Below are 20,060 nucleotides of genomic sequence, written 5' to 3'. Positions count from 1 at the left end.
CCTGGTTAGTTGGGGTTCCACTTATTCAATTGTTACAAAGAGATATTTATGCAAGCATCTTCAACAAGGGTTTTGAAGTCAAGACTGAAAAAAGCACTGGATTTCATTTCCACCCAGCTCTACAAAATCAAATCTAATATATCTGTTTAGCAGTGGCATTCTAACGGATCTAAGCTGCTTATGAGCTCCATCTACATTGGGGTTTTAAGCTAAGCTCTCACATTTGGCCCAGTGGAGATTTCCTTATCCCATCCTAACATGATATATGAAATCACTTATATTAGTGATCTATCTTTTTTCTCAGCGTAAGTGATAGAAACCTTTAACTACTGTGTGTTGAAGACTGCGACCATTTATTGAACTCTGGATTTGTAGAGAAACTTAGTTTTATGAGTTTTAAGTTAATTACTTGAAACATAACGAACAATCTATGTGTTTATTGGAAACCAGTGTATAGGTGGATATGATTCTTCTCAGATTACGGTTCATACAGGGCTTTTAGGTATTATGGATTTCTTTTACTAAATAGCAAAACAATCCTGTAAAATTAATTCCTTGCTCATTCCCTTTGTGTACCCAGTTACATCTTCATGTCCTATCTCCACACGAAGGCTGAGATCAATGAGGGTTGTGCTCTCTGAAGAACATTTACCTGGATAAGAGTGCAGGACAGTGGAATGCAAAGCCTCCTATTATTTTTCTTGTTTTTTAAAGCTTCTTATAACTTGTGTTGTTAATAAAGTTCCTGAATTTTCTTAAAATAATTTTTGCTTACACTATAACTGCCATAAGGCACTTGTTTTTAGTGGTTCTGTAGCTCTTTGTGTCTTGGCAGTGGAGTTGTACTCATTATTACTTTCTTAATATTAAAGGATCGTTAAGCACATTCTTAAGTCCTAATGATTCAAATAAGAGGTTAGCACCTGCTGCCTACCAAAGGAGTTATGCATATGCTTAAACATCTGTTGAGTAAGAGTCTTGGCTCATACCAGCTGATTAGGAAACAAATCGAGAAGATCAGGATGAAGGGGAAAATGAGCAGAAACCATTAATTCCTTTAGAACTAAGATTAAATGCAAAATATTCCCTTTGTTATAAAAAAGCAGGATTGTGACACAGGCAGCAGGGCTCGTTCTTCTGCAGTTAGTGCTCATGTTCTCTGTTCACTTTAGCTGAATGGCTTCTGATTGATGCATAGTCTAGTACATTTTATAGTAAGATATTGGTTTTGCATGCATTAAAAATGAAAAAATAAAAACATTTTACATGAGGCAGTCGTCATCTTTAGAGCTTTCTTTATAGTTTAGTTGTTTATGCCATTATAACTTTTGTGCATATTCTGTCTTGTGTACGTGGATTTAAAGAATTACTGTGCTGTGTGGAAAGGAAACCTGTGTTTCTTCAGGTAATTTGTTAAGGTGTATAAAAGACTGAGTATCTCTTCCTCATGTATGATTTAATTCCGTATGTAACACTGATTTCTTTAGCAGAACAGAAAGGTAGCTGCTATTTTACACAGGTGTTGAATGTATCCATCTGTGTGGTGGAGATGAGTATTGTGACTTTGTAGCTTCTGGACATTCAGGAAGGAACATAGATAAGTATTTGTCTAGTTAAGAGATATGAACATCTTTCTTTCCTTTTTATAGAGACATTATTTGTGGATTCAGTATTCCTAAAAATTCACGTGTCTCAGGGTTTGCTCAGTGCTGTGCTGTATGTGGCCCTATGAAATGAAGCAGAGCTTGACATGGATCAGGATGCTCGAAGGTCTTTTAAAGGCACCTTGGCAGAGGTCATTACTGTTTGAAACTTACAGTGTTTCTTTGTTTGATTCTTCACTTGGGTGAAAAAACAAACATAAATTAGAAAGATTCAGGAACTCACTGACATAGAACTAAAGCAGGAGTCTATTCTTTGGAGCCTGAGGACAAAGAATAAACACACAAGTGTATTGAATCAGCAGGTATCCCAGTCTCCAAGCAGGAGGAAGGCTGATGTGACAAAGCAGTTTGAGAAACTTCTCCTTATAACTGATCTTTAGGCTTTTATTATTATTGAGCAACTTTTTTTTGTTGTTGTTGTCTGAAAAAAATTAGTCTTAGAAACAAATAACTTTGGGGCCATCCAAATAGCAGCTGCAGAAATATTAAGCCAAGGAAGAGCAGTGCACAGAATATCCTTCCAAAAGCAGAAGACAGCAATGATTATGAAGGCCTGGATTCTGAGCTGATGCCAGTTGGCACAGTTCCATTGACATTTAGTTGAACTTGTGATGTTCTTCTCAAACAGCACTTAAAATATTTAAGAAAACTTTAAGCACCTCCTTTGTTCATCCTTGCATCTTTGTATTTATATGTATGCATGAATGTGAACTACTGAGGTGGCTACTGCCTTGGTGGCAAAGGCGGACGAAAGACCTATACTTGAAGTTCAGTTTGACTATTTCAAAATAGAGTGAGATGGGGTGTGGGTTTTGGTGGTAAATTCTGTTGTGGAAGAAATACCATTTTCCAAATTTAGTATTACAAAGCCAAGGAAGGATTGGTTTGCAAAGAGTGTATAAAATAGCTCTGTATTCGGACTCTTAGGGTCTTTTTAAATATTCAGGAAAAATCAAGATAGGATGCATAGGTAATGTACAGTGCCACTATGTTCAGATTACAGACGTCTCTGAGAGCTGAAGATTTTCTGGAGAGTTCATTTCCTTCCAGTAGAACTACATCCTTGATTTTTATTTTTGTAACCATTTGAATGGCCTCATGACCCATCCACAGAGATACCACTGTCTTAGAAATTATTTATGATATTTTTGGAATAGCACAGTGGTAAGATCACTCTAGTCACTAGATTGTTGTTCTTTGTAGGTCTGAAATGCTGCTAACTTTGTAAGTTGGTGACTATACTCTTAGATCTGGCTTTACAATGGACGAATAATTCTTAGTTCCAAGATACTCCACAAATTGAGTTGGTTTGTATATATTTAATAAGAATGTCTTGCAATATTGTTAAATGATACAGTGAAATGTGCATTATTTCCAATAGTAAGATAAGAACGCTATACTATTGAAAATCTCATTCGTATGAAGGACCATGATTTGATTAGGTGAGTTAGTTCTGATTTAGTATGTTTAGCAAGGTTTTCATAGGCCTGGATTTTTGTTTACCAGGTTAATATTTAACCTCATGATTCAAAAAGAAAAATTTTTTTATTGACAGAATTCTTAGCCTTTTGAGAACTAATTTTTGCATGACTCAATTTGCATGTATAAAGGATACCGCAATTTACAGGGTCTCGGTCAAAGAATGGACTTTTAAGGGACCATCACACCTGAAACTGCCCTTGTACAGGTTTGTTGTGATCAGACCAGTTTGGGTTGAGGCTGAGGGGGTCCTGTTACGGAGAGCATTGGAAAGTTAGACCTTTAGGGACAGTGGACTAATTCTTCTGCAAAAGCAGAAGTGTGGCTGTATAATTTGAGAAATTAGCTCGAATATTTTCAGCTATAATAACAGGGGCAACAGGTTTAATATTAGTAAGAGAATGGGAGCAGAAGAGTACACTTACTGTGGCTTCTTTTAATCTTCTGAAATCTATGTGCAGGTATGCATTTATTCCATTGTATGCACCAGGCAGGGTTATTCCATGTATTAACAAGACAAATAATACAACATAAGGCAAAGTGGCTGTTATCCAAACAACCTGCAGACAACAGAGATCCCAAAGGTTAATCGACTGTTATAGTAGATTTAAGAAGGAGTGAAAATTACGGGTAGCATTTTCTTGGTTTTGTCCATTCGGTTTGATGGAGAAGCTCTTTATAGGATGTCTTGGGGGGAGAATGCTGTTATGGGTCTTTATGTATATATGTTTACTGATACCAGTAGGGAACAGTTCTGACATAGAGGACAGTTCTGACAAACAGAAGACTTGGAGTGCTTACACATTACCAGTGTATTAGACTACTGATTAGCTATTCAGCTGTATATTCATTTACTAAAAAAGTACATTCATTGCCTGCTGTTAGGTGATACTTTCATGACAATGTACAGAAAGCTCTCAGATGTATCCAACCCTAGAATTGCTGTTAAGGTGTTTTCTGAGAGATGTCAAAGAGTAATTTTAAGTTACTTTCATTGTATATTTCTCTCGTCAGTATCATATAATAAAACCAAAGCATCTTATACCATTGAAATATTAGTACATTTGGCTAAGAAAAGGAGGCACGTTTAAGACAATTTAAAGTCTTTCAAAATATTTGCTGGAAGAGACCATTAATGTTGAATTGAAAATAATATGCTGATAAAATTTCCAGTTGGATCATCACACGGTAAAACTTTTGTAAATAAGATAAAGGCTGAATCAGGATTATGTGTTTCTACTGTACACATGTGAAGGCCTCTTACATGTTTTCGTCCACAAGGATCCCTCAGAAGCAGTGATTTAGCCTCTTGCTTTCTAAAATTAAGAAACTTAAAGGAGACAAAGAAGGTAGTTGAGATAGAAGGAGAATATTAGCTTTACCTTTCCTGAAGTCTTCACGCCTTTCCACAGGCTAAAGAAAAGAATGATTACCACCACCAAGAGGCAGAGGGAAAGTTGCCAGCGAGGCAAGCCAAGGTCATGGATTCCACGGCTTTCATGCAGGTGCAGAACTCCTCGCCTACATACCAGATACACAGAAACAAAGAAGTCACTGGGGGAAAAGGCTCTTACATATCTCATCCTATGGGCAGCAGAAATGGATGCTGCACTGCAGTTGTAGTTGCCCTACTGACATTGCTAGCAGTTAGTGGAATCTGTTTTGTGGAGCCATGTATTGTGGTTCTTCTACAATGCCTTTATGGTCTCACTGCCCCATCAATGTCTGTTTAACACCATGGTGCCGTAATGATAGCACTCTCCTTCACTGGAAGTCTGGAAGTGTTTGGGGATTTTGGAAGTGTCATTTGTTGATTCTTGCTTGAACAATGAACAGGTGCTCAGAGAGGCTGCAGAATCTCCATCCTTGGAGATTTTAAAACTTGGTCCTTAAAAGCGTTTGAGACTGATTTATTTTTGAAGTTAGGATCGAATTTGTATAAGGAGTTGTATTAGTGACCTTCAGAGTCCTCTTTCAACCTAAATTATTTTGTGATTCCAGGTAAGCAAACAGCTGGCTTCCTGGAACTTGAACAGTTCCAAAGTTACTTTTGATTTCTACCTTGAAATAGGCTATTGTGAGGCTCCAAAAGTGGTTGAGTAGGAAAAGCAACAGCTAGCAAATTTAAATTGGATATAGTGCTCTGTGTTGTTCATTGAGGCAGTGGAGTGAAAGCAGAGGAAATTTTGTTGCTCACCAGGACAGGCTAATTCTTTTGAGATATCTACACAGCGAAATGGAATGAAGTGTAGAAAAGAGTGTTTGTCCTCATAACTGGTGACATCTACAATTAGAGTTGTCAAAACATACCGTATGCAACAGGCACAGGGAAATGGGAGAGATGTTACAGTGGATCTCCCTTTAACTCAGATCTATCTATTTAAGTGTCTCTTGCTGCTTTTACAAATCTAGAAAATGCAGAATTACTTGGCTTTACTGAAAGCTGTACTTGCAAAGAGGAATGGCACTGTGACTGGAGCCCTGCACTGGAGGTGAATTGCAGAGCTAACTTGTGGTTCTGGTATGGATCTACAGGATGCTGGCTCAGGGATTCAGTTTCTCAGTGTTTCAGTGCTCATCCAGATAAAATGGTTATGACCTTCCTTTTCTCCTCCCCTTTCTCAATCACCTTTTATTTGCTATGCGCTGCTTAGGTAGAATAGAAAGTTGATCCCTGTTGGCTTCTCTTATCACCATGATAGTACAAACAAATCAAATCAAAGAAACCCTTTTCACTGGAGGTCCTTGACACATTTTATGAAGATAACTACATTTTAGAGAAAGAACTGATTGATTTGCCCTGTGTGACTGCAGACGTGCAGAGACTAATTAGAGGAGTCTAATTCCAAACCCATTGGCTGTCCCGATACAATCTCTTACTAGATATGTAGTGCTTCAAAATTAACTTCAGCACTTGTCTTATCAAGTCAGAGATGAGTGAGGTAGTTGAATAAGTTCCAAGATAGGGCAGAGCTTTGTCAACTTAAATAGGGAAAACTGAATTATGCCTCTGTACTACTTAAACTGTAGAAATGCATTGGGAAAATTAAGGCCCATTAGAACTATCCATCTAGTAACATGAAAAAGTTGTACACAATTCTCTTTTGATCCCTAAAGCGTCAAGATATGATCAGCTAAGAATCGTATTAGTTCTGTTTCTGTAGTTTCTCATGTGTAATAAGAAATGCTATGTTTCTGGATTGTTTCTATGATTAATCCTAGGTTGGATAAAAGATTCTTGTAGAAAGCATCCTCCTGAATTAAGCGTCTGATCCATTTGTGTTGCACTGTAAGGCTAACAACAAGTAAGGCATTAAAAGGGTAGTGACCATGCGTTTGTGGCATCTATTCAAGAATGTTCCTATTTGGAAAGTATGAGGTGAGTTTAACTCTTACTATACAACAATATAGCTACTTAACAATATAGCTGTTATCTGTGAAAACAGGGAAATAGAGACAGACTTCTTTATCTCATTTGAAAACCCATTATCTTTAATTAAATGTAAATAAATAGGTAGGTCTGTAACTTTTGCTTAGACTGTGAATGAAAGCTACTTGTATTTCTGCTAATAAAGTATAATTTGCCAGAGGATCTGCAGGTGTAAGTGAATCCTGGGCAGGGATGCCTGACTCCATTCTAAATTACCAGCTTAGACAGTGATAAGTATAGCCAGGAAAAGCTTCACAAGTTTCTGATCAGAACATTTTTCAAAGATCTTGGGAGGGTTTTGGCAATCTGTGTTGTCACAGTTATACTGCTATTGGTATCAGAGCTGGGTGTTGTAAAGAAAGTCCTTTGGATTGTAATATTAGATGTCTACACAGAAAACTAAATCTGAACTTGCATTCTTTGGGCCCATTTAACTTTTTCTTCTTCTTGCCTAAATGTTTTTCTGGATTTATAAAGAAGCCTGCTTCCTTGTGTGTTTGCTTTCCAAGAAGCAGCTAGCAATGTGACTTGCTGTCTGGAACACTTGCCAGAACTGCAGTTTCAAATGCGGGATTCCCAGGATTTTCAGGAGCATCTCCATTCCAAGTGTTCTGCTCCCTTAATCAGGGTAAGGAATCATAAAGTAGGAAGAGAAAAACAGTAACCAGTCAAGACAGCTGTGTAACTAGACAACTAAGTGAGGAAAACTGCATAGACAGCTGCTGTTTCTGAGTTGTAATTCTGGCAGGTTTTACTTCCTTTTCTTTTTTGTTTTTCTTTGTGACCTCTGGAGATTGTCATAGAAGCTTTCCAACAGATGCCCCTTTTGAGGGTTGCTGGGAAGTAGTTCATGAATGTTTATCTACTAGAAACTACATTTCTGTTCCAGCAGCACCATAAAGTATAAAAGATCTAGTGGCAGACTGCGATTTAGCTTAAGATGTGCTGACATGTGAAGAGGTGGAGGAGAGAAGCATTTGCCAAAGTGTTAGATAGACTAAACCTTCTTGGTTTGAAGGATTTGGCTTTATTCTTTGAAAAACAGACTTCTTTTTGAGAAGGGCGGATTTGAGAAGAACTTTGCATTCATCATCTTCGTCCAAGTTAGCATACATCAGTGATGCTATAGAAAATCCAGTTAGCTCAATTATGCCACAATTATTCTTATTTCACACCAAGAAAATACTTGTACTTATTTCAGGAGCAGCTGAGGCTGTTTTTAGCCTGTCTATGTTGAGACAGGTTGAGTGATAAATCCCTGACTGGCTTCTTTCAATTATGCTCCATTGCATTCCTTATACTGGTCACAAAAAGGGAAACGTGAAGACAGAGATACTGCAAGATTCCCCATTCAGAAAGCTCTGAGGTCAAAACACCTGAATTTTTAGCTTTTTGATATTATAGCAGAATAATGCAATGTGGGCAACGACTGTTCCTAAATTGAGGTTGCTTTCACTAGCTGCAGAATTGACCCATTTCCCAGTCTACAAATATATGTACAAGTGATAGACAAAATAGCATAAACTGGTCTCTCTTAAATCCCTACCAGGGAACCAGAGTAGATACACCACCAACACATCAGCCTCTGTTGTCTGTCAGCTTCTTTAAATCATGTCCAAAGCTACTGAGAATGTCTTAAGTAAAAGCTTCTAAAAGTGTGTCATGGATTCTTGGTTTTTGTGTTAAAGATACATGTCCAATTCTGCTACCAAAATAAACTCTCACAATTCGGAACTCTGAATCAAAGAGAAAGGAAGAATCAGAGGCAGTAAGACAACTAGAATTAGAATTTTGCTTGTGGATTGTATTATTGAGAAAAGAATGAAAGTAGATGAGAAATACGTGCAAAAAAAGAAGAAAATGTTATAGGGAAAAGAATGGCAATAACCATTAGCAGATGGAGCTGACAAAGTAGGACAGGGACCTATTATATTATGCTGAGCAAAATACAAGAGGAGCTAATAAATCATTTAAGCTTTCTGATATTCTAGTCAGAGCTCTAGCAGTATTTAGTTAGTATAGCACCAAGAATCAAAGAACATGCATTAGAGATCAGAAATTCATTTTTCTTCTATCAGGGATTTGTGCAAAGGAGCCTCATTTATGCTAAGAGTGCCTTCCGTGTAAGGGAGCATAAATTACATTTGCAATGACTTTGAGACAGTACCTCACTGTACATATGGGTCCCAAGAGTCTTTCTGCCTATCTGCAAGAATAGCAGAAATGTGATTTCAGATTGAAGCTTCATTCAGAGATTCTGATTTCTCTCTCTGGGAAATTTCTTCTCATTCTCTCTTCCCCTGTGCTCTCTGCTGGGAAGATTCCCCCAGTCACCCAATAACCCTGGGACCAATTCTTGCCTTACTTCCACTCTGCATTCGGTTAAAGGGAAAAGTTCACCTCTGCTGAAATCAGCCAACAGCCATTCATTTGCTGGTACCACTGTCCTCCGTTTTGTCTTTATGCAGCACTTGAGTCCTCTTTAATTTGGTGTCAGATCACAAAGAGCCATCAGGAAGTCCAGCTGTTTGGAATTCACACATAAACCCTACTAAAGACAAATTATTGAGGAGGTGGGGGCAGCTTCTTAGTGGGACTCAGTAAATGAGGGATCCAGTCATAGTTCTAATAACAGCTAATGTTGGAACGAGTAAGTGCTCTGTGTCTTAGTGTTCCCATCTATCACATAAGGATTGTCAGAAAACTTTGCTTTGACGTCACTCTGAGCGATTCAGAACATACTGTTTATGGGACTGGGGAGTATTTGAATATAATCAGGGAGCCAAACCAAAGGATAAAGAAGTGCTCAAGTATAGTGGCCTGAAAATTAGTTTGTATCTTTTTCCATCCAAAACACTTAATCCGTACCCAGAAATCAGGTGAGCTTTAGGTGTAGAATTCTCTTAAACATTTTTGTCAGACTGGTTCTAAGGACTTTCTAAGGAGCCTTTTGTATTACTTATCCCTAGGCAGATTCAGGTCATGGTATTTTGGAAATTTAGAAGATTTTGTATCAGCAGTTCAAGTGAAAGGTCTTGGAGTAGGCCTTGTTTTTTTCAATCCCAAATCAATTATAATCTCAGGTTTCCACCCAAATGTGATTACACACCTCTATAGGCTCATTCTTTTTTTATTAAAGGCAAAAATTATCTGCCTAAATTTGATGTGATCAACAGAAGGGTATCATTCATCTAAACAATTTTTAGATGTGTTTTATCGGATTTATTTGGATTGCAAAAATGTCATCCACTTGCCACCAAATTAGTATGTAAACTAAAAAATGTATTTCTTGGTTAACACATTAAGTAATTCTAAGAACTTCCAAAAATTTCTAAAAGTTAGTAGTCACTTTTATGGGATCAAAAGCAAATGGCTTGTATGACATAAGTATCAGCAAATTGGCTAAGATATAAATAGACCCAGTCCTGGTCTCCTGAGCTCCATTCCTTATTCTGTTTAGTTTTTTATGATTTAAAACTAAATGCAAATTGTCAACTGAAGATGCTAAAAGGACTGTCAATGTATACAGCATGCAATCTATAGAAATTAAATTACATACTCTATTTAGAAGGCAATTTGAAGCATGATAATTGTGCTCAATTAGAAGGCTCTCCAACATACGTCTTTTGCATTATATATTTGGGCAATCATAGTTCAGTCAATGCTGTCAATTTCCTTCAGAAATTGGTTGGTTCTTTTATCTGTGGAAGGTTAGACTATCTGTATTGAGCAGGCATGGACAGAGTTCTTTGCGCACAGTTTGCCAGCATCCAGGTATTTTTACTTCAGATACAGCTTTGCTTAAATTCAGTATTTGTATGAGAGTTTGTATCCCGAAGGTGTCTATCCACAGCTGTGTGGGGCAGAGCTCATAGTGCAAATCCTGCAGACCTGAGCTGGCTCCATGCAGGTAGAACACCACTGTCTACTCATTGTAACTGTGGGGCCAGGGATGCACTGCAGAGATAGCAGTGTGGCTCTACATGAAGTTGGCAAGTGCGACAGGGTTAGCCTGGCTCAGACCCAGCTCTGCCAAACATACAGCTGCTGATGAGCCGCTTTGGTGCCTCTAGGTGCTTTGTAAAGACCTCTGAGTGTGGCATTGCTGCCATGCAGACAGATAGCCTGGGTCCAGAAGAGTGCCAAGAACAAAGGAGAGTGGTGCCAAGCCACCTGATGTGCAATGCTACATGTGCACTATGTAGCTCTCCCCTACCATGGAGCACTGGACACACTTCAGAGGTATGCCAAGGGCTCTGCAGCACCCAGCTTAGGTTCAGCTGGGTGTTCTCACTCCAGCTTTGTTGGACACTGAACTGTCTTTAGCCAACACCTTTGTTGTCTGGGTTTTTCTGTTTCTCAAGATATTTCAGCTCCCTCTTGTGTTGCAGAATGGAGCTGTGTAATGGACTTCAAGCTGGATTTTGGGAATCATAGAAAGATAATTTACCAGTGGCACCTTGGCTGGTGTATAATAAATTACTATTTGTACTGAATGAAATTGTATTTCTTTTTGAATCAAGATAATCCTGAAATTGTATGCAGCCACTAGGACTAAACTGTTCATTCAGTAAGAATGCTTAACTCACTGAAGTCTTTGTCCAGCTTAATTCTCCTATTAGCTGGATAGTTCTGACCTCTCCTCCTATTTGTGCCCCACTTCAGGGCATTCCAGTCTGCAAAGAAAGATATTTTCAAAATCTGCTTTTAAACCCATTATATTATTCGCAGATAGAATGGAAATGCTTGAATTTCATCCCTCTACATATCTAATGAATACTGAACTCCTGAAAAAAGTTTGTTATTTGAGGATACATGGAAAAGCAGCTAAAGCACATGTGCTGACAGCTGTCCCGGCCCTTAGTCAGGAACTTAAATGGTGCTTCAGCTGTCATTCTCAAAGGGCTGTGCATTGGCCTGGGCAGGAGAGTCATGAAAGAAGAGCTTCAGTCTTCCAAAGAAGCTGTTGAGCTTTCATGAAGCTTTTCTGATTTCAGAAGAGCTGTGTGGAAAGACACAAAGTTGCCAGAAGAAAGTCAACCACAGGTTGAGGAATGCTGACACATTTAAACAAACCACTGAATCAGAGAATCACAGACTCATTTGGGTTGGAAGATGCATTAAAGCTCATCCAGTTCCAACCCCCTGCCATGGGCAGGGACACCTTCCACTAGATCAGGTTGCTCCAAGCCCCATTCAACCTGGCCTTGAACACTGCCAGGGATGAGGCAGCCACAGCTTCTCTGGGCAACCTGTGCCAGGGCCTCAGCACCCTCACAGGAAAGAATTTCTTCCTCATATATAATATAAATTTACCTTCTTTGAGTTTAAAGCCATTCCCCCTTTCCTGTCACTATGTGCCCTTGCAAAAAATCCCTCTCCAGCTTTCCTGTAGGCCTCTTTAGGTACTGGCAGGAATGCTCACTTTAAGGTTTGACATTTGTTATAATGCTGGGTCTTTTACACCGCAAGGTGAAGTTTGTAAGCTTTTTGTGGATTAATGCTCAGATGTGAATGTTTTGGATGAGCAAACACTTCCCCTATAGGAAGCAACACATAAAGTACTAGTGGAGATACTATGTCAGTACTGTGTCGTAAAGAACATTTGATGAGAAACCGGTGAAAATAATGGGTGTTTAGTTGTGTGACACCTTTACTGGCATGGCCTTGAGCAATATAGGCAAGTGGGGATGTTCCATAGGGAAAGACTCTGCTTCTGCTTGCCAGAATTTCAGATGCAAAGTAATGTAGGGGAGGTGCTGCCTCACTGACCTCAGCTGCTGTAATTATTGCTCAGAGCCTGGCACCACTACCAGACCACAGAGGATTCTGTACATAAGGATAAGCAGTTAGAATTCTTCCTACAAGTTAGCACAAAGCAAGCCAATTGCATGCAGCATAATGTGCAGCTCCTCACGTTTCCAACATCTCATAAACCTCCCATGCAAATCTGAGTTGGCAAAGCGGTCATTCTTCCAGTCTTCAGCACTTGCTACACAAGGGCGCGTTGTGGTTTAGGAATCGTTTCCATAAGGCTGTCCAAAGCTTAGGAACATATGTATACACTTACATGGATTGACTTCCACTGTACTCGCATTTAGTTTCTTTTCTCTTTGTGTAAGTAAATGGTCAACAAATGTGAAGATGTGAATGTATGAAAAGTAAGTTTCACAGCTGCACATGTAAATGTTTGTGGAATAGCTGTTCTTATTTTACGCACTTGTACCAGAAATTTCTGTGCACTCAGAAGGATTGAGTTACTTAGTCCAAAAAAGTCAATACAGTCAAAAAGTAAATCTATAATGTGTAGGGAGGTGAATATGTTAGTTTCAGACTATGGATGCATAAAGAATGCACCCAAACACCTCCTAAATATGCCTGTGCAGTTAACATAGAATTGATATCTAAAGTAGCTTGCTTATTGCTATTCAGCAATGTGGCCATGAATTTCTCACATAAAGCACTTAATAACGTACCTGATTCTAAGTCCACAATGTTCAGAGTTCTTCTGTTATAGTCAAGGGATTTTCCAGGGGTGATGGTACAGAACCTGGCTAAAATTATTGCTAGCCTTTGATTGCGTGATCTCTGTGAGGGTAAACAGATGACTGCTATACAACTTCAAACCTCTTGGAAACATCTGACAACTTTCCTTTCATTTAAGATGCAAAACATGAGTAAGTCTAGATGTCTAGAGAGGCTCTTAATTTCTTATTGCTTACAAACTCTTTAATTAGTTTATAGGGTATGGATGTTGCATGAAGAAAGCACTTAAAGAAGCTCCAAGTGTATTCAGTAGGAGTTTGTCGTCCAGGAAAGTGGCATATCATTGAGAACTGCTGTTCATGTTTAGCATATGCTTAGAGTCTTTTCTTACCAGATATGGTTAGCAGAATATAGGGATGTCCACTCTCATTAGTTCTTGTTCTTGGATTCACTTTTTAAAAGCATTTATAGGCAGAATTGCTTATGCTTAGTTTTGAAGTGATGTTTCCTCTCTTTTGGGAGAGTTTGCTTCACAATTGTTTTATAGAGAAGGATTCCTGCATCTTCCTTTGGAGCACATAGTGTTGCTGACTACGTTTGACATGATACTGAACTATGTGGACCCTTTGGTCAGTGGCAGTATTTCTGATGAAGATTTGTACCCCAAAGCACAACCTATTGGTTTATGAAAAAGTAACCTTTGCTGTGTAAGAGAGAGGGTTTTTTTCAGGATATTCTAAGTTCACACTCTCCTCATAAATTTATGTTCGTAAATATGATAGATGTAGACTGCCATGATTGGACGTTGCCTTTATTCCTTGTTCTTAGGTAGCTTTTTGCAATTACTCACTTGTGAATTCTGTGAATTTCCTTTACTGATCCTGGCATGAAAATTTCCCTGTAAAAATGTGGTTTATTTCTCATGCAGAAAGAATGGATTACAGCCCTGAGAAAAAGGACTATCATTGGAAAATAGCTGTAGCTCAATACATTTGTTGACATTTCACTGTTTGTTTAAAAAATCACCAGGATTTATTCCTACAACACATAATGAATTTTTACAGGCACAGTACCTCATGAGAAGAATAGTGCTTTTGTTCCTCCAAACTGGTGTTTTTTTTAATTGTCAGTAAATGAAAGCAAGATGGTAACAAACTTTTCCCAGAAACAAGAAAGGAGAGAACAATTATAAAGTATGCCTGTATTCAGATAAAGTATTTGAATAGGAGTGATATGGAGCAGATAGGGGAACTTTTTTTGCAGTGACACACTTGTGTTCTTCAAAAAAAAATGTTTATAATGAATTATTTTGAACATAAGTTGAAAGGATAGAAGGTCATTTGCATTTGGTGTGTTTAATTCCAAACCACTGAAGAGGGAATTAATTAATGTGCGTCTCCAAACAAATGTGGAATTGACATTTTATTCCCAAGTGGATTTCTCTTATGGCTGACTATTACTAGGAGAAGGGCACCAGTTGTTATCAGATTTTGGAGTGCTCGCTTTGCTAAGTTTGCAGTGTACAAATACTTTGTAATTGATTTTAACCACCTCTAATGAAGTACTGTAGAGGTCCCTTCCTTCCTGTTGTAAGGAACTGTCCTAATGATGTCAGTGGCACCTTGTCCTGAATTGAGCCTGAATGACTGAAACCAGATTTAGTAAAGTGAAACACTCTAGAAAGCCTAAGCGTAGAGCCACTTCAACCTGAATTATTGCCCAACTCTTAAGGCTTGAAAACAAAAGCCAAACATGCTTGTCAAAGTCTGCCTGTCACTGCCTTGGCATGGAAATTGCAATTTGAAGGGATTTCTTCCAAGTCTGAGGCTTAGAGGTTTCTCCCTGCTTTCCCTCATGCCGGACACCTGAAAGATTTGTTCTAGATTCTTAGCAAGTGTTCCTGTCTCTCATTCAATGTAAATGGTGAGAATCAGCATATTTCTGTTGAACTTAGAGGTGCCTTTCTGGAAGTATTAGATGAACTGTCACATCACAATACTTCCACCCCTTCCTACAGTTTATTCCTGTGCGGGTGGAGATAGTCAGCTCTTGCAGCTGCATGGTTTTAGGAAATAATCCACTCTAAATTCATGGTAGGGTCAGCTTTGTGTGAAGGAATCATGTCCCAAAGAAAAGAAGTGTCTGTTTCTCTTCAGGGTAACCGCATCGGCTTTCTGTTTGTGGCCCGTTTTGGATGTATCTCTTCTCAGTAATTCTCCAACTGCTAAATAGATGTTTGGTGTTCTGGTCTCCCTGCTTCCAGTTCTGCCTGCCCACCAGAAAGCAAAAGTTTGCATATGTTCTTGATGTAAGTATACAACTTTTAGAGAACCAAGTTCAAGGTGTACCACTTCCCATGTAGTCTCGAGGCTGGAGGCTCAAGTGCTGAGGTGCGTTTAGCATCCTTAACAAGTTCTCCATAAGCTGCAGTGCACCCCAGCAGCAAGTCCTTGTTCGCTAGTTACTGTGGTTGAAAAGATGGCCCCAAATACTCCAAATTGGATGGTCTCCCATATGCCTTGGTAGTACTGAGGAGAATAATGGAACTTATTTTCACCCTAACTGACAAAATCAGTCCTTTCTATGATATTTTTAAAGTGGGCACCAGTGCTGTTGCTGTTTTCAGTCCCTGTTTTAATGATGCTAATTATCATACCTTGTTTACCCACTGAAATTTGAGTGGCATAGTTTGATTTCCCTCTGGTATAAAAGCAGCTGCTCTATTTCCTTGTTTCTCTATTTAACTGATAAAATCTCAGCATTTGAAATCCGCCATATTAAATCTATTGCTCCAAAAGTAATTGTTTCTGTTATTGCTAATATCTTGCACCACTGGCTTACAGAATCACAGAATCATTAGGGTTGGAAGTGACCTCTGGAGATCATCTTGCCAAGACAGGGCCACTTAGAACAGGTTGCACACACACATGCCTGGGTGAGTTTTGAATGTTTGGATAGCAGTACAAACCTCAAGAAAGTAAACATGATCATAGAATTTGGAAACCAAATGAACTGTAGTTCTCCTTTACTAGCCAAGATGTGTTGATAAAGAAGTGACTAATGGCTATCTACCAGGAAGAATCAGGTATAATTCCACGTAAACTCTTGGGTCAAGTTCAGCAGTCATACAAGCAGTAGTGCAATATGGTATAAGGGCACCCAATATTCTTAAGGGAATATTCAGTCTTTACTTGAAGGGGTTTTCAGAGGGAGTGTAGCCATCCAAGACCCTTACTTGAACTATTATTTAACATAATCCAAAAATGGTGCATCATTTTGGAAAGGCACTATACTGATGCACATTTAATATTACATCCTTACTTCTGCTTCTCTGACCTTGTTGCACATAATGTGAAACTTTATAATCAGAAGATTCAGCTCTCCTTGTTGTAAAAAGAAGAAACACTGTTCTCTGAATTGGGATGTCTTTATTTGGTTGGATCTGAATATACTAAAACTTTGCAAATGTTTCAGTGTACAGATAGAGTCACAAATTGAGCTATTCCCCAGAACAGTGGAACCAAGTCCAAACATTGTGAATAGATTCTACCACAGCCTCACCCACTACAAAGTTGTATCCCAAGCATGGTGTGGTAACTGAAAATGCATAGAACTACTGTAAGTCATAAAGGAGCAAACAAAGAATATAGGGATTGCGTTTTGCTTTACAAAGACTTAAGTTCAAGGAAGTTATAAAGAAAATCTTTTTAAAAATGCTGTTCAAATCAAAGTTCTGTAACGATGCAGTTCTTTGTTTGAAGATGCTGAATATATAGTTTCTTATAGTTCACTTCAAAGTCAGGTTTGTTAACTGACTACATGTCATAGCCCTTTGCTATAAATGATCTAGCTTTACGTTTGAGTTATGAACACATCCTATATTGTCTTTGTAAGGGCAGTACATTTCCTGGCTGTCATTATTTGCCATTGTAGTGAGTTCCTTTGAACTCAACCCCCCTTATTGTTTTCAAAGTACTGAGTTTAGTTTACCCAAACCCCTACCAACAGTTTGTGTATCACTCCTGATCATTCACTGTGCTGGTCTCAGAGGACAAATAGCCGCAAATGTTTCAGAGCTATAAACACAGACCTCAAGACCTCTGCTGTAGTCAGGCATGGTGTAATACACACCACGTTATTTATTGTAACAGTGGTGTCCCTTTGTTTCTGCACGGTTGGACTCACTGCTCAGCAGGTGTGTGCACTGATATCCTATTCCCAACACAGAAATATTAATTGATTATTCAGATCAATTCAACAGCTGATTCAATCCTGATGCCTTTTCTCCTTTTTTTATCCTAATCAAATCCCATTTTCCCCAAGAGGTCCGTAATGCAATTATTTACTCACAGATTGAAGTTTTTGTTTTATAGTTCAGTTGTTAATTTATATACCTTTCTGGTTTTGATTCCATGTATTTGATTTGAGTGTCTTTGCCTATCTTGGTCCACACTGCAGAATGCCCTTCTGCTTAGGAATTGGAAAAAAACCATCTTTTACAACTGGGACACTCTCCTCCTGCTCAGTGCTTCATCTTGCTTCATTGAACTATTGAAGCAGCTGAGCGGAGAACTACTTTCAGATATTTTGCAAGCAGAGAAGCAGGCCAAGCCTGTTGAACAAATTATTACTTTAAAGCTCTAAAGTCAGCTCAGTTTGGCATGTGGTCGTCTTTGCCAAAATATTGTTGTGTTCCCTGGCAAAGTTGGTGCAAGCAATAGTAGTACATTGGGGAAGATTTGTGTCTTTTGTCCAATTCCATTTTGCTCAGTGGGAAGTATTGCATTTGTACAGGAGAAACCAAAGTTCACAGAGGCAAGAGTCTCAACCACACAAGAATACAGATCAACATTACAATTGCATTTTAACCTTAGTCTTCTGATGCTTATTCTAGAGGCTGGATGCTAAGTTTTTACCTTCCAGAATAAACAGTCATAGACACAGAACTCTGATTAAATAAAACAAAGTTAAGCCAACACTTACTCATAAAATTCAGCTGCAGGAGTGAGCTTGTACTTCGAGTATTTGGTACCATTGCCAAGCACTGATGCATTGAAGAGTTTGGGATCTGTACAGTTTGGACTGTTCCAACTGTTGTCACAGTGTGTCCAGGGGAGCTCAAATGTGAATGACGAGAATAGGTAATACAGAGACCAAGCTATGATAACGTTGTAGTAGAATCCCACATAAAGAGCTATGAGTATCACTGCATAGCCTACACCTAAAGACAAAGGAAAACTAGATTATACATGGTGTTTCACCTGCAGCAGTATATGCAAACACTGTAGTTACTCAGCCATACATAGTTGCAAATTCACTTTAGGTCTTCAAACCAATAAAAGCAATTTTTGACACTTATGTACACACATGCGGAAACAGTGTCACTGACCTTAATCCAAAAATTACATTAATGGTTTTGGAAAATGACTGGCTATTAGCAAATCCAGTTGTTTGCCAGAAAAAGAAATCAAGCAGTGCTATGTCAAAATTTGCTCTTGTACAACTCTGTTGCTGATTTGCTTCCAATGCACCAGATTGCAAGCCCATGTTAGGAGTGAAACTCACTTCATCTTCCTAATGTCAGAGACCTTGGCAACTGTTCTTGGAAAAGTAAAGCTCAAGACCTACGTGAAGTTTCCCTATGCCTCACATTCCCACCCTGAGCTAGGTTGGAACAGACACTGATCCCTCTCCTGTTTCTTTCCCATTGTTACTCTCCAGATTGGCTTCCATCAGCATGTGACTAGGTCCAAAACATGCATGAAGCAGTCTGTACTGTTCCACTGAGGGGCTCCAAGGGGTTATTGGGCATGCCAGTAAATCTTGGTGAATATCAAGCTTAGGCCTTAACTGTATGTGGACCTTCATACCATATAATTATCTCCCCAGGATTACAGTATCCCCCCTGCAAGCATTCTCTTTTGACTTTGAACATTTTTTTTTGTATTTTTGTGTACTGTGAAGTGTGCTTGGAGGGTCCCTATAGTGAGAGAGCCCCAGAGAGTGCGATGTTCTCCTCATGAAAATGGACATTTTAAAGTGGCTTGGGAGGAAGCTTTGGTACTAATGTGAGAGCAGAGCTACAGTTTGTTGCCAGACTTTTCAGGAAGCTTGCTTTACCTTGGGTTATATTATTCTTCCTTTACTGTGTGTGCAGCATTGTTCAATGAATCCTACCCAGAAGTTGTATGTGGAGATTACTGCTAGTTTATGACTATCATCATTGTACTGTCACAACACCTAAGTGTAAACCTTTCGTATTTCTTGATAAGGCAAGGAAGCAGCGCACACTTTCAGTATTAATCCTTGGTTTAAAAATTTCCTAAGGAACAGATGCTGATCCTAAACGAGTTGGCAGTTCAGAGACTGCTGCATACACCAAAGTTACTCCTTGCTCTTCAGGAGACTTTTAATACATAGACCAGTCTGCTCATCCCTAACACTGGGGAAATGATTGTGAACGTAAAAATGAAACTGTATCTTCAAATCCTTGGTGCTTAAATTAATCCACTACATTAACACTCAAACTCTAGTGATATGTTACGGTCAATAAAATGGAGTGGAGTTGGGGAATCACTCAAGTGGATCATTCTTAAATATTAATGTGAACGTTAAAATACTAAAACCAAGTAATATATGCTGTACTGAAATTGCATGACTTCTATTTAAAAAAAGTCTTTCTGAAATTCCTGTGATTCAGGAGGACAGTGACAGATATTTAATATTGAGATTAAAAAATGTATCTTAAATGTCACTCCACTGAAATAATGAGAATATTCAGGAATTAATTTGCTCTCGTGTTTCTAGATCTAGCTTGCTTAAAAGTGATGCTGGACCACCCAGACTTTAAAACAGACCCTGGAAAATGCAGAGATGAAAACAGACTGTTGCAAAGCATACAGGGTATGTTTTTAATTGCACACGTTATGAGAGCATCTCATTAGAAGTAGAGCCCTTAGAGTTCATAGCAATAATATTCATAGCTAAAATTAGTACTAAAG

At 38.7% G+C, this 20,060-nt stretch overlaps 1 protein-coding gene across 1 annotated transcript in view; it reads right to left on the bottom strand.

Annotated features, from left to right (window-relative positions):
- SLC6A2 (solute carrier family 6 member 2) overlaps positions 1-20,060 on the bottom strand; it is a 70,102-nt gene that overhangs the window by 24,192 nt on the left and 25,850 nt on the right. The window contains exons 4-6 of the mRNA XM_030470634.1: positions 18,043-18,280; positions 4,526-4,664; positions 3,569-3,703 (exon numbers count right to left, since the gene is read on the bottom strand). Coding sequence (XP_030326494.1) covers positions 3,569-3,703; positions 4,526-4,664; positions 18,043-18,280 — 512 coding nt within the window. The remainder of the gene's footprint in view (positions 1-3,568; positions 3,704-4,525; positions 4,665-18,042; positions 18,281-20,060) is intronic.

The sequence above is a fragment of the Strigops habroptila genome, chromosome Z (genome assembly GCF_004027225.2).
Source record: "Strigops habroptila isolate Jane chromosome Z, bStrHab1.2.pri, whole genome shotgun sequence".
NCBI classification, from domain to species: Eukaryota; Metazoa; Chordata; class Aves; order Psittaciformes; family Psittacidae; genus Strigops; species Strigops habroptila.
Note: the sequence above shows the minus strand (reverse complement) of the source record. Positions and strands in the feature narration are given on the sequence as shown.